The following is a 20008-nucleotide window of genomic DNA, read 5'->3' as shown; positions in this document are numbered from 1 at the left end:
AAAAATTGTACCGACTTTTAAATGACAGTGTAACCACTCAAAATATTAAATCATCTAATTGTCACTACTATTTAAAGTAAAGCTATTTAAAATAAGCTTTACGTCATAAGTCCTTGTGGAAATTTCACTTGTAAATTAAATGACGTTTTATAAAGTGTTTTACTGATAAACAAGACTGAGATATTATGATTTTTTTTGTAATGTAAATAAATATTTGAATCATTTAAAGGACCAATCCATTAATATCCTGTAGTTAGCATTACAAATAATTATGAATTATGAATGAAAGCGAACTGGTTTCAAAGTAAAACACAAATAATATGAAAAAATATATATTTATATACCAAAAATATGTTAAACAGAATATATGCAAGTGTTTAAAATCATGGTGACCACTTGAGGTTTCCAGAGAAAAATGGAATGAACCAAATGTGTTTCTAATTACTTCAGATGATACAGAATTTTTTAATGAATTTCCAAAAATTAAAAAAAAAAAAGTTCAATTATTACATCTGGCTAAACCCACCGAGGGGTCAAAGTGGTTAACTGACATAAGAAATGGCTAAAATAAAGATTTCAAACTGATAGCTTGCAACTGCGGCTCTCTGATCAGTCAGACAGATGTGCTTTGCCAAGAAAAGAAAATAATCCTGAAATCCTGAAATATATATATATCCATAATGAGAAGACCTTCATTAACATGCATACCCACAGAAACAGAACAAAGGATTGCTTCAGATGAACACAGAAGAACCCTAATTAAGAAAAATGATTGAAGATTCGCCCATAATCATACTTTTAATTATGCACACTCACAAAAAAAGACAGAAAAAACATTACAGAAAGTATAGAACGTGTCCTAGACACTATTCACATATATCTGCCTAGAAAAATATGAGATACGCCCTATTTATCTGATCCGCTGGTTGTCAGTCTAGATTTGGAATAGGTTCTGGATACTGTATCTTCAAATCTCATTCACCAGAGAAAAAGATAGAAACATGTTTCGTTCGGAATTAAAAGCAGGACAAGTGCATGATGAATGAGACACTTGAAATGGCTTGAGCATGATGTGGCTCAAACAAACTGGCACTATCCAGAGGGAAAGTATTGAAATGCGAGTAAAGTGCAGTAAGTTGTCAGTTACACTTACAGTAGGACTGTACAGTAGTTTGGTCTGTGATAAAAAGGCTGCGTGTTGAATATAATTGAGCTAACAGGACATTCACTTTCATTCACATACATTCATCATTTGATGTTAGAAAAAACACTCACTTGAATCCATTTGTCTGGAATGGCCATGGCCAGGCGATAGTCGAAACCCAGACCTCCTTCTTGGACTGGACAGCAAAGGGTGGGCATACCGGACACATCCTTAAAAAAAGAATGAATTTCTTAAAAACACAACACTATGGAGAGGTTAGATTTACTGTTAAAGGAATAGCTCACCAACAAATGAAAATTTACTGAAAACTGACTCACTCTCAGATTATCCAAGATGTAGATGAGTTTGCTTCTTCATTAGAACAGATTTGGAAAAAAAATAGCATTACTGTACATCATTTGCTTATCAGCTGTTTGGACTCTCATTCTCTCATTCACTGCAGTGAATGTATTGCTGTATTTCTCCAAATCTGTTCTGACTCTTGGATGCTCGAAGGTGAGTTCATTTTCAACACATTTTCATTTTTGGGTAAACTACTCCTCAAATAGCGGACAGTTCCAATCGGACGGTGAACCATAATGCCAACAGTAGCACCATTTTACAATTCCTACAGTGTGACGTGAGCAGTGCATCAAAACAATGGAGCTGTACACACAAGCGCTCAGGGTCTTTTATAGTACTGATCTCTCTCCGTCATATCCTCTAATACTTTTATCTAGAGCCAAACACGTTTCATTCAAGCTCTTTCCGCCCTGTGTGCGTTGCTTCTCTCCCCCACTAAAGACATAATGCGCTACAAGAGCTGCAGATGACGTGGTTATTTTAACAGTAACAGAAACATGGTGAGCAGCAAAATAGATTGATATTTTCACTATACACTGCAGAAAATGAGAACACTGGAAATACAAATGACTATATTGTATCTATATTTCGTTATCTATCTATCTATCTATCTATCTATCTATCTATCTATCTATCTATCTATCTGTTTGTCTGTCTATATTGCTTATGATGCACCACATTTTGATTGTAGTTATGTGAATATTTTATTTGATTATTTTGATTGTTATTATGATTATGTATTACGCCGTTTGCTTGTTTTTAGTAGACACTTATTATAAGCAAAATATAAAAATGACTTCAGACTTTAAGAAGAAAACCCTGAACCTACATACAGTGCTTTTCTCATTCACCTGGCCTTCTGCCATATGAAGGTATATAAATGTAAAAATAATAATAACCTGGTCAAAACATCTGATCTACTTTTTAACATTCACATCCAGTTGGGCTCAACCGATAAAATGTATTCATTTGTTTGTACAAAAATTCTCAGACTCCACTGCTTTGGCATTCAAGGCTCAATATCCTCATCTTTGATAACTATTTTGAATATTTTATTTTTATTTTTTTGCAATGTACTCACTTGGAAGGAAAGATCAAGACTGGACTTTTTGGAACTTGAATTGAATATCCCTGCTTTGAAGAATACCAGAGTCTGTCAAGCTCAAAATGGCAAAAAGTAAAATTTTCTTCTGAAGCCATTTGAAACTTACATGCACATGGTAATTTTATCTCCCTAAAACATTTCAAACACGCACACACACATACAGTGGGTACGGAAAGTATTCAGACCCCCTTAAATTTTTCACTCTGTTATATTGCAGCCATTTGCTAAAATCATTTAAGTTAATTTTTTTTCCTCATTATTGTACACGCAGCACCCCATATTGACAGAAAAACACAGAATTGTTGACATTTTTGCAGATTTATTAAAAAAGAAAAACTGAAATATTATATATATATATTCATAGGAGTTGAACATAAAAAAGATAAACATAAAAAAAACATTTAATACATTAAAAAGATGTGTAATGTAATGAAAATTAAAATGTAATGATGACTCCAGTCATATCTGGCCTAATAAAAGTTAATTTGTTTATATTCGCAGAGTGGGTCGCCTCACGAGGGCTGACATGTTGGGATCACATGACCAGCCAAATGTGTTATTGCTGACAAAATAAAAAAACTCATCCATTTTTGCCACTAATTTTGTTGACTAGATTAGCAGTGGTCTCCAGCCATTCTAGTCTTTTCTGCAGGGTATAACATAATATGCAGCGCTGTGCAAAATTGAATTAACCGCTGAATACAAAAAGTAGCTGTGGTCCTAGTTTTTGTTATATTTGTAGTTTGTTTTTATGCTATTTAATTGTTTCCTGCAATGTAAGCCAATTTTAGCATTCACAGTCCAGCTCTATCAATGGAGCTCATAAAAGCGAATTATATGATATCTCTGGTGGGCGCTGTCCACTAATTACAAAACACTGAACAAAGTAAGTAAAAAGTAAGTGGTCTCATTAATCATAGCTTTAGACAGAGCCACTGAGTGCTAATTTAATGCACTGTGTCCCGTTGATCCTGAAAGGTTAATTCTGTCTTTGTGGAGTTGGGATACAGTGTCGCTGTTGACAAGATTAAGGTTATCGAGCCATGACTAAAGGTATTATGGTCATTTCGGATGGTCCTGCTGCATATTCTGAAGAGAGTAGCCAGTACAGAAAGAGAGACACCTTTTTACTTAAAGGAACAGTTCACCCAAAAATGTACACTCTACAATTTAAACTGTTATTCACTGATAATCTTCAGATCTCATTTGTGCTTTTGCATATTTAAATTGGCACGTCGCGCTAGTGTTGCTGACACTTAATATTCCAAAATTGAATATGCACATACATTATTTCTGGTAGTTAACGGACACTTTTTAATATCCAATCAATTTCCTATAGTCCCGCACATTTTTTTTTCTAGTTGAATATTAAAAACATCAATTATGTCAGATTATGGAAGCAAAACGGGTCGCAAACCAAAATTCACAATGGTTTTAAATTGTAATTAATTTATACTTCATGAATGCATAAGCTGTTGCCTCTAATATAAGCTTTTAATATAAAAATATTGTATACAAATAAATAATTTATACGTGGACTACTCTTCAAAAAGTTGGAATCTTTTTTTTTTTTGAAGAAAAATAAATTAATAATTTTATTTAGCAAGGATGCAATTAATCAAAAGTGAAAGTAAAGAATTTATAATGTTACAAAACTTCATATATTTCAAATAAATGCTTCCCTTTTTTGACTTTCTATTCAAATTCAGATGTAATTCAGATTCTATTCAGATGTAAATGTATCAAAGTTTCCACAAAAATATTAAGCAGTTTTCAACTGATGATAATAATAAGAATTGTTTTTTGAGCAACAAATCAGCATATCAGAATGATTTCTGAAGGATCATGTGACACTAAAGACTGGAGTGATGATGCTGAAAATTCAGCTTTGCATTACATGAATATATTTAATACAATACAATACAATACAATATAATAAGTTTCTCACACAAAGCTATTGCATGCTTCAGAAAATTTGAAAAGTCTTACGGGGAGTACGTGGGAAACCTGTTTGAAAACAGTCATACTGTTGCAGTATAAGCCATGGCTGTTGGGAACTACGACAATATTGTTGTATTACCGTCATCTCAAAGCAGCAGAAAAAGAACAGGAACAATTCAGTTCAAGAACTGCTGAGCTCACATTTCATAAATATGTGCTGTTGGAAGCTTCTATGTTCCATGCATTTCAGAAAACAAAACGTGGCTTACCTCTGCAATAGTGATGCAGTCTTCATAGAGGGTGTGCAAAATATGGTTTGCCAACATGAGGTAGACAAGAGAATCCTCGTCTACCTGGAGTCCAAAGTATTCAGCATAATCCCCGGAAAATCCTGATCCTGAGAATCAGGGAATATGAAGATGAAATCAGATTCCACAATTGATGGTTACATTTTAATAATAATTCATTAGCAATACACAAAACTAATTTTAAAAAATGAAACCAACTCGCAACAACCCTTTTTCTGTGTGTGTGTGTGTGTGTGTGTGTGTGTGTGTGTGTGTGTGTGAGTGTGTGTGAATCTAATGTCATGTTTCATTAAAACAAAGTAGCATTTTAGTCAAAGCGATCTTTGAAAACCTACCGAAAATCATTAGCAGCATCACTGGTACAAAATTAAAAAGCAAAAGAGAAAAATGCCAGGATAACCTTTGCCACACTACTTGTGTAATTAATTTCTTGCTTGAAAGAACTTGTATCCCATGCTTTTCCTGCTTAATTCCGTTCATTTCTGAGAGTTTACGTTACATGCTTGCAGTCTACTGAAACTGCCCTTGAAACGGCTGCTCTTCCAATACGCTTTTCGGTAACACTTTACTTGAAGGGGTGTGCATAAGACTGACATGACACCTTCATAATCATGACATGACACATGTCATGAATATGAAATTTTTTTTTATGCATGTTTATGACAACTGTCATTAAGTGTCATTCGCTCAGTTATGTCATTTTTAATGCAAATATGACATTATTTGACCTAACCCTAACCTACCCCTACCCCTACCCCTAACCATAGCCCATAACAAAGACATCTCAAACAATGTCATCTTTGCATTAAAAATTACATAACTGAACAAATGACACTTAATGACAGTTGTCATAAACATGCATAAAAAAAAATTTCATATTCATGACATGTGTCATGTCATGATTATGTAGATGTCATGTCATGATTATGAAGGTGTCATGTCATGATTATGAAGGTGTCATGTCAGTCTTATGCACACCCCTTCAAGTAAAGTGTAAGCCGCTTTTCTACCTGTTCTACAATAAGAGACTGTGCCATTTACAGGGGAAGAAGGTTGTTAATGTCCAGCAATTCTAAGTAAAAAGATTGCATGCTTCATTTTCCATGGACATACCGATCCCGTGATGATGGTAGAGCATAGATGACACTCCGTCAAACCTGAATCCATCAAATCTGTACTCCTCCATCCACCAGCGCAGGTTTGACAGGAGAAATCGCAACACCTCCCAGCTACACACACACACACACAAACACAAACAGTTATCATTCTATTCTGACAGGATTATATCTATATCCTCATTGCATTGCTCATCTCATCATTACACAGGAAAACACCATTTAATAATCTAGAAAGCCGATAAATCTGCTTACAGTATATAATTCATAGCAGATCATTAGTTATTCACATATTTGAATCATATATTTTAATATGAACTTGTGATCTGTTAACCATATTTGCTTATGACTCCTGAATAAACATCATTTTAAAGCAGGGTTCTTCAGCAGGGGTCCGCCAAATATTATTGTTTGATGAAACGTAAATATGCATTAAACCAAAGTACAATATTATATTAACCTCAGCAAAAAGCTTAAAGTTCAGCTAAATGTTTTATTGTACCTCCTGCAACGCATTTGGTCAAATTTAAATATCATGTAGTTTATGACTCTAAATCTCTATAAGGGTTATTTTAATGCCTTTGCAATACAGCACCATAAGGTACTGCATATATTAATATGGAAATTATTGCATGTTATTATAAGCCAGGCTTAAAATGCTATACTCAGATTTATACAACATGTTCTGCTCCGTCTCTCTGCTCACCAAGGGGTCCCCCAGTTTTAAATGGTTACTCCTGAAATATCACAACCTTTTATAATAAGACCAGCATTCAGTTTATCATAATGAAAGGAGCAGCTCCAGTTACACAGTGATGTTTTGTACCAAACTTTCAGGAAGACTTGAGTTGTGGCTCCAGGTTCTCAGGCACCAGGCAATATAATTAATCGAGCTGACATCATCACATTCTGGGATGTGTTGCTTCCCAGATGGTCGAGAACTCAGCACTGCCTGGAAGTGCAGTAGTATTGCGTTCACAGAGTTAGGATTTCACATGATACAGAGTGAAAGAAACCAGAAGCAGCGCACACACTATTTTAGCTTTAGAATGTGACTCGGGGAAACTTTTTTTTTTTCTCTCTTAATATGTTTCCCCTAGTAATGAGGTTCTCAAATTTGGAGGCGCTGACAGAATATTAAAATAGTATGTGAAAGGTGAACTCGGTGTTACGATCCACAAAATGCAGAAATGTACCATTGAGTGAGTGACTATCATTTCTGAAACTGTCTGTTTGCGGAAACATTGGCGTCAATCGTTTCTTTCAAAAAGTTTGGGAAAAGTACATTTTTGAGGAAAACCTGCAGCTCATAAAAACTTAATTCGTAAGCTAAGTAGAATTTGCATAATTGTAATATAGAAAAAGAAAAATCATTTTGCGGCTGAAGTTTTTATTATTGATTTTTTCAGTACATTTCTGCTATTTATTTATTTTTTAATAATGATCTTTTCCAAATCTCTGCTCATTTTAGTACAACATCCATAGATACAAGTTCTCCGTTCAATGATGATATAATCGGTTAGTTATTTACCTGACTGATTCACTCTGATTCATGAACAAATCACTCAGACAGGTGTTGTGAACCGGTTTAAACAGTTCATTGGAGAAATTGTTTTTTTCTCGAATTAGACCTAGTGTATCAACTATATACTATTTTACTTTAATATTTTGAATTATTTTTAGAGTTTCCATTTTCATAATAATTTTAGTTGAAGTTTATGTAATTTTGTTTTAAGCGTGCATTGAGCATAAATCATCTTTATTAGTTTTTATTATTAGTAGTAGTAGTAGTAGTAGTATTTCAGTTTTCATTTTTTTTTGTGAAATGAGATGTCGTAAGAGCAGAGTTGATTCTTTTTTTTTTACGACTAAACATCCAAATCCAGTCATTTCAACAGGGATCTGCATGATTGAAAATTTCATGCGAGGGCAAAATATTTCCTCATTCAGGGGGTATTAACGTGACACAGTTGTCAACTAAAAAGAAAACATTGTATGCGTTTTGGCCATTCATTTACACAATAACAGCGTTTTGGGAGCCTTAAAAACCCAAACCTTTGAAAACGGGTTTCAAGTACAAGTTTTTGAAAAGGATGTGTAAACTACAGAAACACAAATGTCATGGGCATGCGCATTACGTGTTCAGTGTAAAGGAAAGCGCATGGTGTTTCTATACAAAGTGACATCGCCATCTACTGGCCTGGCATGCATAATACAGCTATTTTAGACGTTCTCACGGATCCGTGTGAACGGGGATCCTTTTGACAACATTGTCGTCTATACGCGGAACTTTTCAAAAACATTTTTAGTACATCGTTGTCATGTAAACGTATTCTCATTCAAGATGGTCAACCAGATTTGTCACGTTGACCAATAGAAAGCTTGGTTTGAAAGTGATTCATACATCGGTACACTACTGACAAATTATGTCCACATTTTTGCTGAAAACTCACTAATATGACTGCCCCTATGTTATGTTTTAAGAACAGACAGTGTATAAGTGATGCCAGTGATGGTACGTAGGGTCCCAAGAATTCAGGGAACTCCTGCCTTCAATGGCATTTTAATCTATGCAAATGTTTTGAAACACCCTCGTATATTTTTGATAAGCTATACCTGCAAGTGCGACTCCCTCCGTCCATGTTTGAAACCTAGAAATGAATACCAATGCGCTCTATCTCCTCATCGGGCCCCCAATCAGCTTCCTGTGACATACGGCTATGAGCATAAATTAACCGTCAGGATGAGAAATTGGAATCAACTCGTCCCTAAAGTATGTCTGTATCCTGGTGTTTGGATGATATGTGTAGGCACTTGTGACCAACCCCCTCCAGCTGAGCATCCTCAACAACTTGGAGTAATGGCCACGTTGCCATAGAAACTTTGTTAAAATGCGAGCACAGGGGTCCTCTGGCATTGTGCAAAGCACACATGGAACAAGGTAAATCACCTCAACCATGTGAAGCCAAATTAAAGAGCGCGAAAGAACACCATCATCTCACCTGAGAGTTTTATAAATGCCAAGCACTCCGATTCACACTACGGCATCCTTAATGTTATTTTCAGAAGAAGGACAATATCACACTTACGATGCAAGCCGGTTCTGGCTGGAATGACGCGAGTGGCCCCAACGGAGATGGGCTTGTGCTAATCCTACATCTTAAACTGTATTCAACGGCACGAATGTTTGAATGAACTCTCTTCAACCTCGATTCTTCTCTTCTAAACTTCTACAGCAATGACAAGAGGCCCAGGTAGCAGAAAATGAGAAAATATGGAAATGAACCATCTTTTGACGTTCACATCAGAACTTGAAGCTATTCAGAATAACTTATGAACCTCCTCACACAAGCAAGTCTGCAGAACTGTGAAGATGTCTGATAACATTAGCGTGGTTATAAGGAGCTGCAGCCTTCATTTGGAGTCATTCCGTGCTTCGGCTTGATGCATTCAGCGCCGGGCTGATCTAGGCAGCGACATTCATGTGTGCTAAATCAAATATATGGATACAAGTCCCCATCGGACAGGCGCAAATCCCCCAGAGCTTCTTCCAGGACTGAGCAGTTCGCAATTGTTTCTGCATGAGGAGTGAATCAGTGCCGGGATAGATTGTAGTTTTCCAAGCCACGGGGGAAAATGCTTATGTAGATATCTGCGGTGCAGTTTCATAAAGTTGCAAATGGTGAGTTTGCAACTCCGGGTTTGCTCTCCCAGTACTAGGGGGGATGTGGTAATCTGATAAGCGTGCGGCATGGGTGGTCACGCAGAGCTGCGGGCGATAAATAGATTATACTGTGATCAACACACGACGCAGAGGCCAAACACACAATGTGTTATCGTGGGACTGAGGTAAACCTGCACATTAAAGTCATAAGAATGACTGCTATTCCTTATGGGTGAGTTCAGTCGGGAAGGTTATTGGACAGGGAGGGAGTGCGGTGGGTAAAAAGCTTTTGTCGGGTGAGATAGTCTGTGAAGATAAAGCAGGGCTACTCAGCATTGGAAAGCTCAGGGGCCACAGCTTCCCATTAGCCTAAAGGGCCACACTTAATTTAAGTAGTTATTTTATATTAAAGAAGCAATCAGATTATGTGTGGTTAGCACATGGTATGATCACAATTTCATAGTTAGTAACACTTATATTAATCTTGGTTAATAATTTCTATGTATAATAGTACATTTGAACATTTTAAAGTTGTATAATTGAATATTACTTAATGTTTCACGAATGAGCATGAATTAACAAGAAACAACTGTACATACATTTATATTAACCTAAATTAACCCTGTAAAACCTGAAATTAAATAGTCAAAAATTAAAAAAAAAGCGATTTGTCTATTGAACATTTAGACAAAAGCATTTAAATAATACTAAAATATGTATAGAATATATAGTAAATATGAGAAAAAATATATAATTATATTGAAGTGAAAAATGAGTAATTGAATAAAAATATTTTATATATGTAGATGGCTATTTAGATGGTGAACTGTTATTTATGTATATATCATAATAAAATTTGATAATTTGATTAAATTATTTGGTGATAAACCTGTATTATGGTGAACAAATCACACCGCTAAGTTAAAATGTTAACAAAATCAATAGCTCAAATGCTTGCTGTTTCATGTTTGATACATTTTCATCATGATTGTTCCACAGATAATGAATGAAATATTAATAAAGCATAAGCTGCTTAAATTTAGTCCATTTTGAAAAAGCAATGACAATAAAAAAGCAATGGCAGTAATAGCAAAAAATAGTTGCATAAATGAGCCAAACTTTTTTTTAGCAAAAATGTGCATTGTGATTTGGAGGTGAATATTTCAGGAATTATTATTATTAAAAATCTATTATTATTGAATTAATAATTATTAAAAGTCCTTCAACTTTCTGAAGAGCATGGATAATCCACTAAGGGGCAGAAGACATGTAATAGATCACATACTATGTACAATTTCTTGGGAAAGTATGTATCATGTTGATGACATCATTGATGCCATACAACACCATGTATTAAATATGATACATACGACTAAAAGGGTTAACATGGTGAGAACACCACACTGTAAACTGCAGTTGCCACAGCATTGCCATTACACAGGCCACAAATATCTACTTGAGACCAGCATGTTGAGTAACGCTGAGGTTAAGGAGTGACTTACCGACAACACTATGGCTACAAATTGACAAACGGGCCAGTTTTCGCCTTAACCAGATTACACACGACTTCAAGGGTGTCTGGAAGGACAGTAAAATGCTGTTTTAATCGATTATGCATCTCCCTTTATGATTTCCCCACATCGCTACCATTTACCATGAGCGCTCAATGACAACATATACGATGAATATCAATGAAATGGCTTACATTGGTAGTCAAGCCCTTCAACGCAAGAAAAAAAAAGCCATGTGACATTTCTTCAGAGCCAAAGAGCTAATAATCTGTCTCAACACCATATTTATCCGAACACCATATTTATCCGTGGGGAAAGAATGACAGGAAAAAGACAAGTGTGATGATAAACATAAAATGACCTTGATACACAGTTTGCCAAATCTGTCATAAGCACTGGTTCCCAGACAGTTACGAATTAACACTACAAGAATACTCTAAATCCGAGGATAATCTCTCAACGGGGGTACGCTGACCTTATTTGCATTTCTTCTACCTGATATTGCCACCCAGTCTCAGGTGTAAGGAAGATCGCAGGAAGAGGAAACGTATAAATCCCTGTATCCTCAACATTACAGTCAACCTGCATGAGAACAAATAAATTTACAACCTTGACAGGTCATTTCACACAAGGCGCAGCAGTGAAACGACGGCATCTGACAATCTGAGAGATGGCGAACAGCCGGGCATTGTGGGAAATGACGGTTGAGGCACCTCATTTCACGCATCTCACATGCTGTGCCTGTCCTATTGGTAAAACGGCTTCTTCGCTCATTCAATAACAGACAAGCAGAGCAGATTAATGTTTATTGGGGAAGAGATGGATAACACCTGGATAAAGTGATGTGACAAGTGCCACCGTCGTGTCATTTTTTGTTGCTCTGGAATTCGTCCAGAACTGTCAGAATTAGCATTCTCCATCAACATCCAGCTGTGCCTCTGGTGAATTCAGGCATTTGTCTCAATAGAAAGTGTATTAAGTCTCATTGAGAGGTGTCGGGAGAACATGCAACGCGTCCTGATGAAGAATGAATTAGGGATGGGTCACGATTTTCGAATATTCGATTAGTTGATTTAATTATAGAATATCGAATAGGTTTTGCGATTATTGTCTTTAAAAATTTCCCCATGTTTTCCGTGTTGATGCGGTGGTGACGCGTTCATGTAAGCAGAGGATGGTGCTGCCAATACCCACCTAAAAGCTGTCAAAGACAACAGAAGAACACATTGTCTCACGCGCACACTGTAGACTTGCGTGGCATAAAAAAGACTTGCGTAGCATATAACGGTTACAGTAACTTGAGACGATGTCAAATAAGAGCTCTGCGCGGACCACAAACACCCCCGACTGGGTTAGAGGTGTGGCTGAATCTGTATTCAGAAAGGTGCGGAAAGCAAATAAAGCGTTCTACGGAGCGATTAATGGGACATGGTTAGCCGCTTGCCAGCGGTAGCCTGTTAACATTTCACTTACCACATAAACAGAGTAAGGAGAGATGACTCAGACTTGCGTAGCATATAACGGTTACAGTAACTTGAGACGATGTCAAATAAGAGCTCTGCGCGGACCACAAACACCCCCGACTGGGTTAGAGGTGTGGCTGAATCTGTATTCAGAAAGGTGCGGAAAGCAAATAACGCGTTCTACGGAGCGATTAATGGGACATGGTTAGCCGCTTGCCAGCGGTAGCCTGTTAACATTTCACTTACCACATAAACAGAGTAAGGAGAGATGACTCATAGGATGATGGCGAATGATTTGCAGATCCTGAGCACCACTGACAAACATCTAATCTTGTCAAATGTGTGGTAAGTACTTCCAAGTGCTGCTCTGTACTTGTGATCGTGAATCTCGAAAGTGAAAGTAAAAAAACAAGCGCGTTCATAAGCTATTTTAATGCCCCGCATATTAATAACGGCTCCCTGATGCCCGCAGTTTATATACAGTATAATTACCCAACGATATAATTACGACAGAATATATTGAAGTATATTTTTCCTCCTATCTCTTATCTATTACCTTTAGAGGTTCCATTTTTTTTAAATGGAAATGTCCTAGCCTTATGAGCAGTTGATTTCTGCTAATCGATGGACTGTTATGTTAATAAGTGCCGTCATTCGGTTATGTTTATTATATTAATGTTTCAGCATGTTACAATGGCTCGAGTTAAGGTAGCATATCCTCTGAATTAAACAGTTTATCATACAGATTGAAAGCGTGAATTCCGTCTCTCTCTGTTTATGCGTATCTGTGCGTGCATGCGGGTGAGGGGTGCGATTTTCGAATAATAATCGAATAATACCCAGAGATTTTCGAATATTATTTTTGCTTGGAATGCCCATCCCTAGAATGAATATTCAAGGAGGGGGAACCGCTTCACGAGCACGGGACCTTATTCGCCATTGTTATTGGAAATCTTTCACAAAGGCAGAGTATAATTCGATGTTATTTGCACAGCATACCAAGCGTGCCCCACAAAGTCATTAAACCCGTGCATTCCTCTTAGTCCGGATTAAAAAAAAGAGCAATAAGCCTTGGTGAATGTAACGCACGATCGAAATGTGAGACCACAAAAGCGTGGTCTCACATTTGTTTTGCAGTTTGATGTGCAGAGGGATTCCGGTGATGCCTGATGAAAAATGGATGCAAATGAGCCAATACAGCAGGAGACTGGAGGAAAAGATGGATAAGCGTGGAAAGAGCCTTCTGAAGTCACACATCTGAGACCCCTCGAGCACCAGAGAGAGGGCACACAGCGGCGATGGCCGAGAGGAAGCGTGCCTGCCCTTCAGGAGACAGGTGGAGAGGAGCATTGTGGCGGCACAGAGGATTAATTTACTCGCCTTCACAAGGTGTCCTTGATGCTCGTTGAAACAGCCTATTAGAGGATCCACAAGAAGCCATGGAGGATGTCTCTGGGCTAGTTAGATCTCCACTACAAGGGCTAAGACCTCAAACACTGGCTGTTCGCATTTCCCTGTAGATGCTACGGAAACACGGTGCATAACAGAGCTAAACAGAGTATGCACCAGATGTTTCCATAAAATCACCTTGTGTTCGTGACTTTTGCATTTCAAAACGGTGACTTCTACATGTTGAAGACAAGTAAACAGGGAAAGTGGATACATCTTAATCTGTCAGTCGTCATGAATTTTAATAGACTGTTCTGATTGACCAAGAAACAAATGAAAATCACAATGAAGGGACAACGTTCATGTGAAACTGATGGAAGCAACTTAGTTCGGGGTCAATTGTGAAGGACTATTCCCAACCTGACACACTGCCCCACTTTTCAAGGAGGCATTTTGACTGGGACATGGAGTGAAAAGTTAAGTTTGCAGTCAAGATTGTCTTAAAGTTGTGTAAATTGTTATGTGAAGTCATGTGAAATGTAACATCTTACATGAAGTTATGTGAAAGTTAGGTTGTGATAGACCAAGTAATGGAAATCACAATGCAGGGATTTTGCCAATGCAACCAACAGTGGCCAGCAGTAGTGGCTTGCTTGCTTGTATATGTGAAAAAGATGGAAGCAACTGAGTTTGCAGTCAATTGTGAAGAACTAATGCCCACCTGACACATAATCCCACTTTTCAAGGGGACTTTTTGACTTGGACATGGAGGCTCAAGGTCAAGGACAAGAACATGTTATGTTATGTGAAGTTACGTGAAACACAACTTCTTAGGTGAATTTATGTGAAAGTTCTGGTAGACCAAGAAATACAAATCGCAAAGCAGGGATTTTGCCTAAGCAACCAAAATGATTAGTGGCAGACTTGCTGGCTTGTATATGTGGAACTGATGGAATCAACTTGGTTTGTGGTTGATTTGGAAGGACTATTCCCCACCCGACACACTGTCCCACTTCTCAAGGAGGCATTTTGACTGGGACATGGAGGCTCAAGGTCAAGTTCACATTCAAGAGCATCTTGAAGTTATGTGAAATGTTATGTGAAGTTATGTGAAACATAGCTTGTTATGTGACATTATGTGAAAGTTAAGTACTGAGAGAACCAGAAATACAAATCCCAACAAAGGGATTTTGCAAACACAAAAAAGTTCTGCAGCAGGGGCTTGCTTGCATTTATATACAAAACTGATGGAAGCAACTTAGTTTACGGTTGATTGGGAAGGACTATTCCCCACCTGACACACCATCTCACTTCTCAAGGGGGATTTTTGTCCGGAACTTGGAGGCTGCAGATCAAGATCACCGTCAAACATCTCAAATTTATTCAACTTGTTTTCTTCCAGCCAACCATTTGTTCTCGAAAGTTCCTGCACCAAGAAAGTCCTTTATTTCCATTTCATTTTGAATCAAGGGACAACACTGATTGTTTGATTCTGCTAAAAAGAGTCCCTCATTTCAAGAAACACCAACTTCCACTGATCAATGCTGTCAATGGCGCATTTGTTGTGACATTCGCCAATGCCTGTTTCAAACTTAATTAAACAATGCTGTGCAATCGCAGTCGCCACCAGGAACGGCCCTTAGACGATTCTTCTTCTCCAAAGCAGGAATTAATAGAGAGCCCGACACCGAGATGCATTCAAACAAACGGCAACAAGAAAAACAGACAAATGAACCGGCGATGACACCAGGGCATTCCTTCTGGCTTTTACAAATGACTCTTCAGATGGCTGCTGGTTGTGGCATATGTCTGCGGCCCATCTAATGAGTCCCTCTGAAAACGGCACAAGCTCAATAAGTAATGAAACTGCAGCTTGGCTCTTATTACTGAATCTCTGCGCCGTCTGACACTAACACTGGATAATGTATTGGCGGCAGCAGCTTTTGGCATGCGCTTATTAAATGTGGGTTCAAAAAGGCATTGATAGACTCCACGGAGGCGGCCGGTCTGTCTCTTAATGTGTGATGAGATGAGCTTACAGCCGTGGAAGGAGAAGAATAGAAACTTAATTATCACGCACTGCGAGAGCACCAATCAATAGGTTCGGGTTTACCGTAAGGACCATTAGGGTCAGAGCCAGCTAGCGGCTAAAGTGTCGTACGCTTTTGAAGAGCTTACCACTGGATGACAGTAATGATTTGGAGAACAGAGCAGCATCCGTGAAGCCGCATACATTGTGTGTGTGAATGGAAGCCAGAACTGTTCAGAGCAAAGGACTGTAAACACGTCTCTGATACTGTGACACACAAGGGCACTTTGAGCTACTACAAATTTAAAACCCATTTACGTCAATTTTTGTTCTTCGGTTCATTTACACACATGATGTTTTGCGGTTAGAGATTCTCATTTTGATATGCCGAGTCTTTCATTACTGAAGCTCTCATGGGGCATGTCTGAGACGTGTTAAGCTTACATTAGAACACACACTCTTAGATGTAGACTGTCATACATGGGCTTTGTTCGTTTTGTTTTAAATGCATGTGTACTTGATCAGGGATTTGCATGTTTCTGAGCTTATTATGCCGTTACTTTCTAGGGTATTAACTTTATGTGCTTAACAGAATGTATGTGCTGATGCCAAAAACAAGCTCACAGCTGTTACTGATTGATCATCAGAGCAGACTGTGATAAAAGATTATACAAATGCCATGGGCATTAAACAAAGACTTATAGGCTACATAAAAGTTTATTCATTTTTATTGTTATTAGTAGAATTTTGTCTGCCATTAAATCTATTTATTTTTATTTATAAAGACTTCAACACTATTCAAGTGGGACTACTTTTTTTTATAAGCTTGATAATTCTTATTGATTTAATTTTCTTTTGTGCACTTAAATTTGATGCTTTTTTTGGTGATATTTTCATCAGAACACTGGCAAAAATTTGAAATTTATTTGACGAAGGTCAAAATGAATGAAGCTTTGAATTAAATTGACCATTTTATTACTGCTGAACCCCTCTTTCCTGTCCAATATGTTTTTTAACTGCCCCATTCCTACAATGTTGGCCTCTCTGAATAGCCTCCATCACAAAATAAAAACACAAAACTGAAACAATTTTCAGAAACTTTGTTGTTTCACACTAACTTTCTTTTAGTTATTAATGAGCAAACGCACTCTCTTGATAATTCTTATTGATTTAATTTTCTTTTGTGCACTTAAATTTGATGCTTTTTTTGGTGATATTTTCATCAGAACACTGGCAAAAATTTGAAATTTATTTGACGAAGGTCAAAATGAATGAAGCTTTGAATTAAATTGACCATTTTATTGTTTTCTTTCCTGTCCAATATGTTTTTTAACTGCCCCATTCCTACAATGTTGGCCTCTCTGAATAGCCTCCATCACAAAATAAAAACACAAAACTGAAACAATTTTCAGAAACTTTGTTGTTTCACACTAACTTTCTTTTAGTTATTAATGAGCAAACGCACTCAGCTTTTTAAATGTCATCTTGAAAAGACAAGTTTTTTTATTATTATTTTTTTATTTTTCAATCTCTCTTTCTTTCCTTCTTTTTTTAAATCAGCTCCATAAATAGAGGCTTTGTCTTCCAATTATTCACTTTGTCAACTGTAAAGAGTATTTACACATAATGCTTTATGTCAAAATTGTGAGATTTGTTTAAAAAAGTCTAGGTAAGTGTCAACTCTGTTTTGACAGCAAACTAATTTTTTTTTTTTTGGAAACACTCCTACAGTTTGCTCTAATTTGTAAAGTTGGTTTTTCGAGAACAAAAACCCCTGAAGTTCTTTTCCATCAGGAAGAAAACATGCTCTTAATGAAACCTGTCAGAAACAAACCCAAAATGAACTTTCCACTCAGCCAGATGTCAAGTGCATCTCTTGAGATCCATTTCACCTTCGTAATATCTTTTGCTTTGACAAATAAGTGAAAATGTCATGGTTAAGTGATCTAGATGACGGTTATGTATACACGTGGAAATAAATATGAGTGGTGCACCACTCCATAAAAACCATATGATTAAAACCATGCTTAAAACCATAAAAAGAATGTGATATGTGTATCAAAAAGAAAATCACTCATAACGTACAAATCAAACATGTTCGACATACAAAGACCTGCAAGATTCAGGGTGAGGTAAAAAAAAAAATCCCAAAACATATTTCCAGCTCCGCAATCTAATTAGACGAGTCATTTAATTATTTTCATAAAACAAACAGGTGCTTTCTTTCTACTCTATATTTCTGCTAAACTACTTACTGTCTAATATATTTCAAAAGATAAATCTTAAAATAGCAGATATGTGCATATATGGGTTTAATTGTATATTAATGCAAGAAATTGCTGTTACTTGGTAACAGAAGGCTTCGGTTAGGATATAGAACTATATTACAAGGCAGAATAATTGTTTATTGTGATTATTAATAAGTCAGACAAGTCAAAATGATTCTAAATATTTCACAAACAAGAATGCTGTGAGAAAAATATCTGATCGGTTTTAAAATGGGCAATATTTCTTATTCTAAGCACATCATTTGAAATAGAAGCGTGTAGCAATTATTGCATTTTGAAAGTGATTAGTTGAATTGTAGATAGCATATTTAACATGCAAGACTAGAGAGACAAAGGGAGTGAACAATGAGGAAGGACATATTGATGGGGAATTCACACTGCGCTTTGGCAGAGAGGCTTCATATACAACATTGAAGTAATTGCTGTCAGCCCAAGACGGTGCAATGGGAATTCTGCCAGAGGCAACTAGAGTACAGTAGGTGTTCCAATTTAAAGACTTGCCCAGTATGGGTTCGAGAGAAGAAAAAAAGGAAATTAACATATGAGCTGGCATGTGGTTGTGATGAAAACCTAATGGCTATAGAAATACAGTGCCGTTTTAGCTATAATGATGACAAAAACTGACCAGGTCAAATATAAGTTCCAACTACTTGCTTTAAATAGAATCTACAGTTACTGAAATAACTGACATTCTCTTTGTATTTAAAGAGACAGTTCACCCTAAAATGTAAAGTCATCAATGTCTTACTCTTATGTCATTCCAAACCATTTTAAGCAGCGTAAGTTCTCCTTTTGTGTTCGATGGAAGAAAGTCAAACGAGTTTGGAGTAAATAATTACTGAACTGTTCCTTCAACTTGGTCTACTGCGAGTTCCCCGTTTCTAAGCCTCTTGGCGCTTTTGCATCGTCTCTTTGTTTTCAGAGATGAATGAGTCTAAATAGGCAAATCCTGCAATGATTATTCATAAACAGAAAGCATATTTAAACGCTTTAAGAATTTTACATGAATATTCCGTTGCGTGAGATAAGGACATGTTAATGCTTGATTACGGGCAAACAAAAGTGCTGATGAGGTGTACTAATTATGGAAGCATAATTCCATGCCACATTATTAATTACAGAGATATGACCTCCGAGCAAAACTCAAGAATACACACACACTTAGATACTTAGCACAGTTCCAGAACAGTAAACTTGAGTGGTTGAAATTAGACATTAGAGCAAAAAAAAGAAAAAAGAAAAACATTTTTAGAATATGCAAAATATTCAAAATAAATAGGCCTGTTAGTTTAACGTCTTAATTTAGCACTTATTATATCTGTAATTTTTTATCATACAAAAAGTGCTCTAAAAATCCCAATAGGAGTGGACAGAATGCAGGAATCCCAAGAACGTTTTTTGAAGTTATCTTAAAAAGCTGGCAGTCAAGGCATTAGATGCTAAAGCAAACAATGGGACAGCTCACTCAAAAATGAAAATTCTGCCATTCTCAAGTTGATCCAAACAGTTGACGGTAGCTATTGACTTCCATAGTATGGAAAACAATTCTATGAAAGTCAACGGCTACTGTTAAATATTTGGTTACCAACATTCTTCAAAATATCTTCTTTTGTGTTCAACAGAAGAAAGAAACTCATACAGGTTTGGAACAAGTGGAGTGACAAAAATTTTCATTTGAAGTGGTGAAC

The 20008-nt window shown here is 36.8% G+C and overlaps 1 protein-coding gene across 1 annotated transcript in view; it reads right to left on the bottom strand.

Annotated features, from left to right (window-relative positions):
• The window catches only part of LOC107592668 (1,4-alpha-glucan-branching enzyme-like), a 194866-nt gene that overhangs the window by 111910 nt on the left and 62948 nt on the right, over positions 1–20008 (bottom strand). The window contains exons 8-10 of the mRNA XM_016282208.1: positions 5975–6090; positions 4823–4950; positions 1276–1374 (exon numbers count right to left, since the gene is read on the bottom strand). Of these exons, the coding sequence (XP_016137694.1) occupies positions 1276–1374; positions 4823–4950; positions 5975–6090 (343 nt within the window). The remainder of the gene's footprint in view (positions 1–1275; positions 1375–4822; positions 4951–5974; positions 6091–20008) is intronic.

This window comes from Sinocyclocheilus grahami, unplaced genomic scaffold (assembly GCF_001515645.1).
Source record: "Sinocyclocheilus grahami isolate Dianchi unplaced genomic scaffold, SAMN03320097.WGS_v1.1 scaffold156.1, whole genome shotgun sequence".
Taxonomy (NCBI): domain Eukaryota; kingdom Metazoa; phylum Chordata; class Actinopteri; order Cypriniformes; family Cyprinidae; genus Sinocyclocheilus; species Sinocyclocheilus grahami.
The sequence above is the reverse complement of the archived record's forward strand: the minus strand, read 5'-3'. Positions and strand labels throughout refer to the sequence as shown.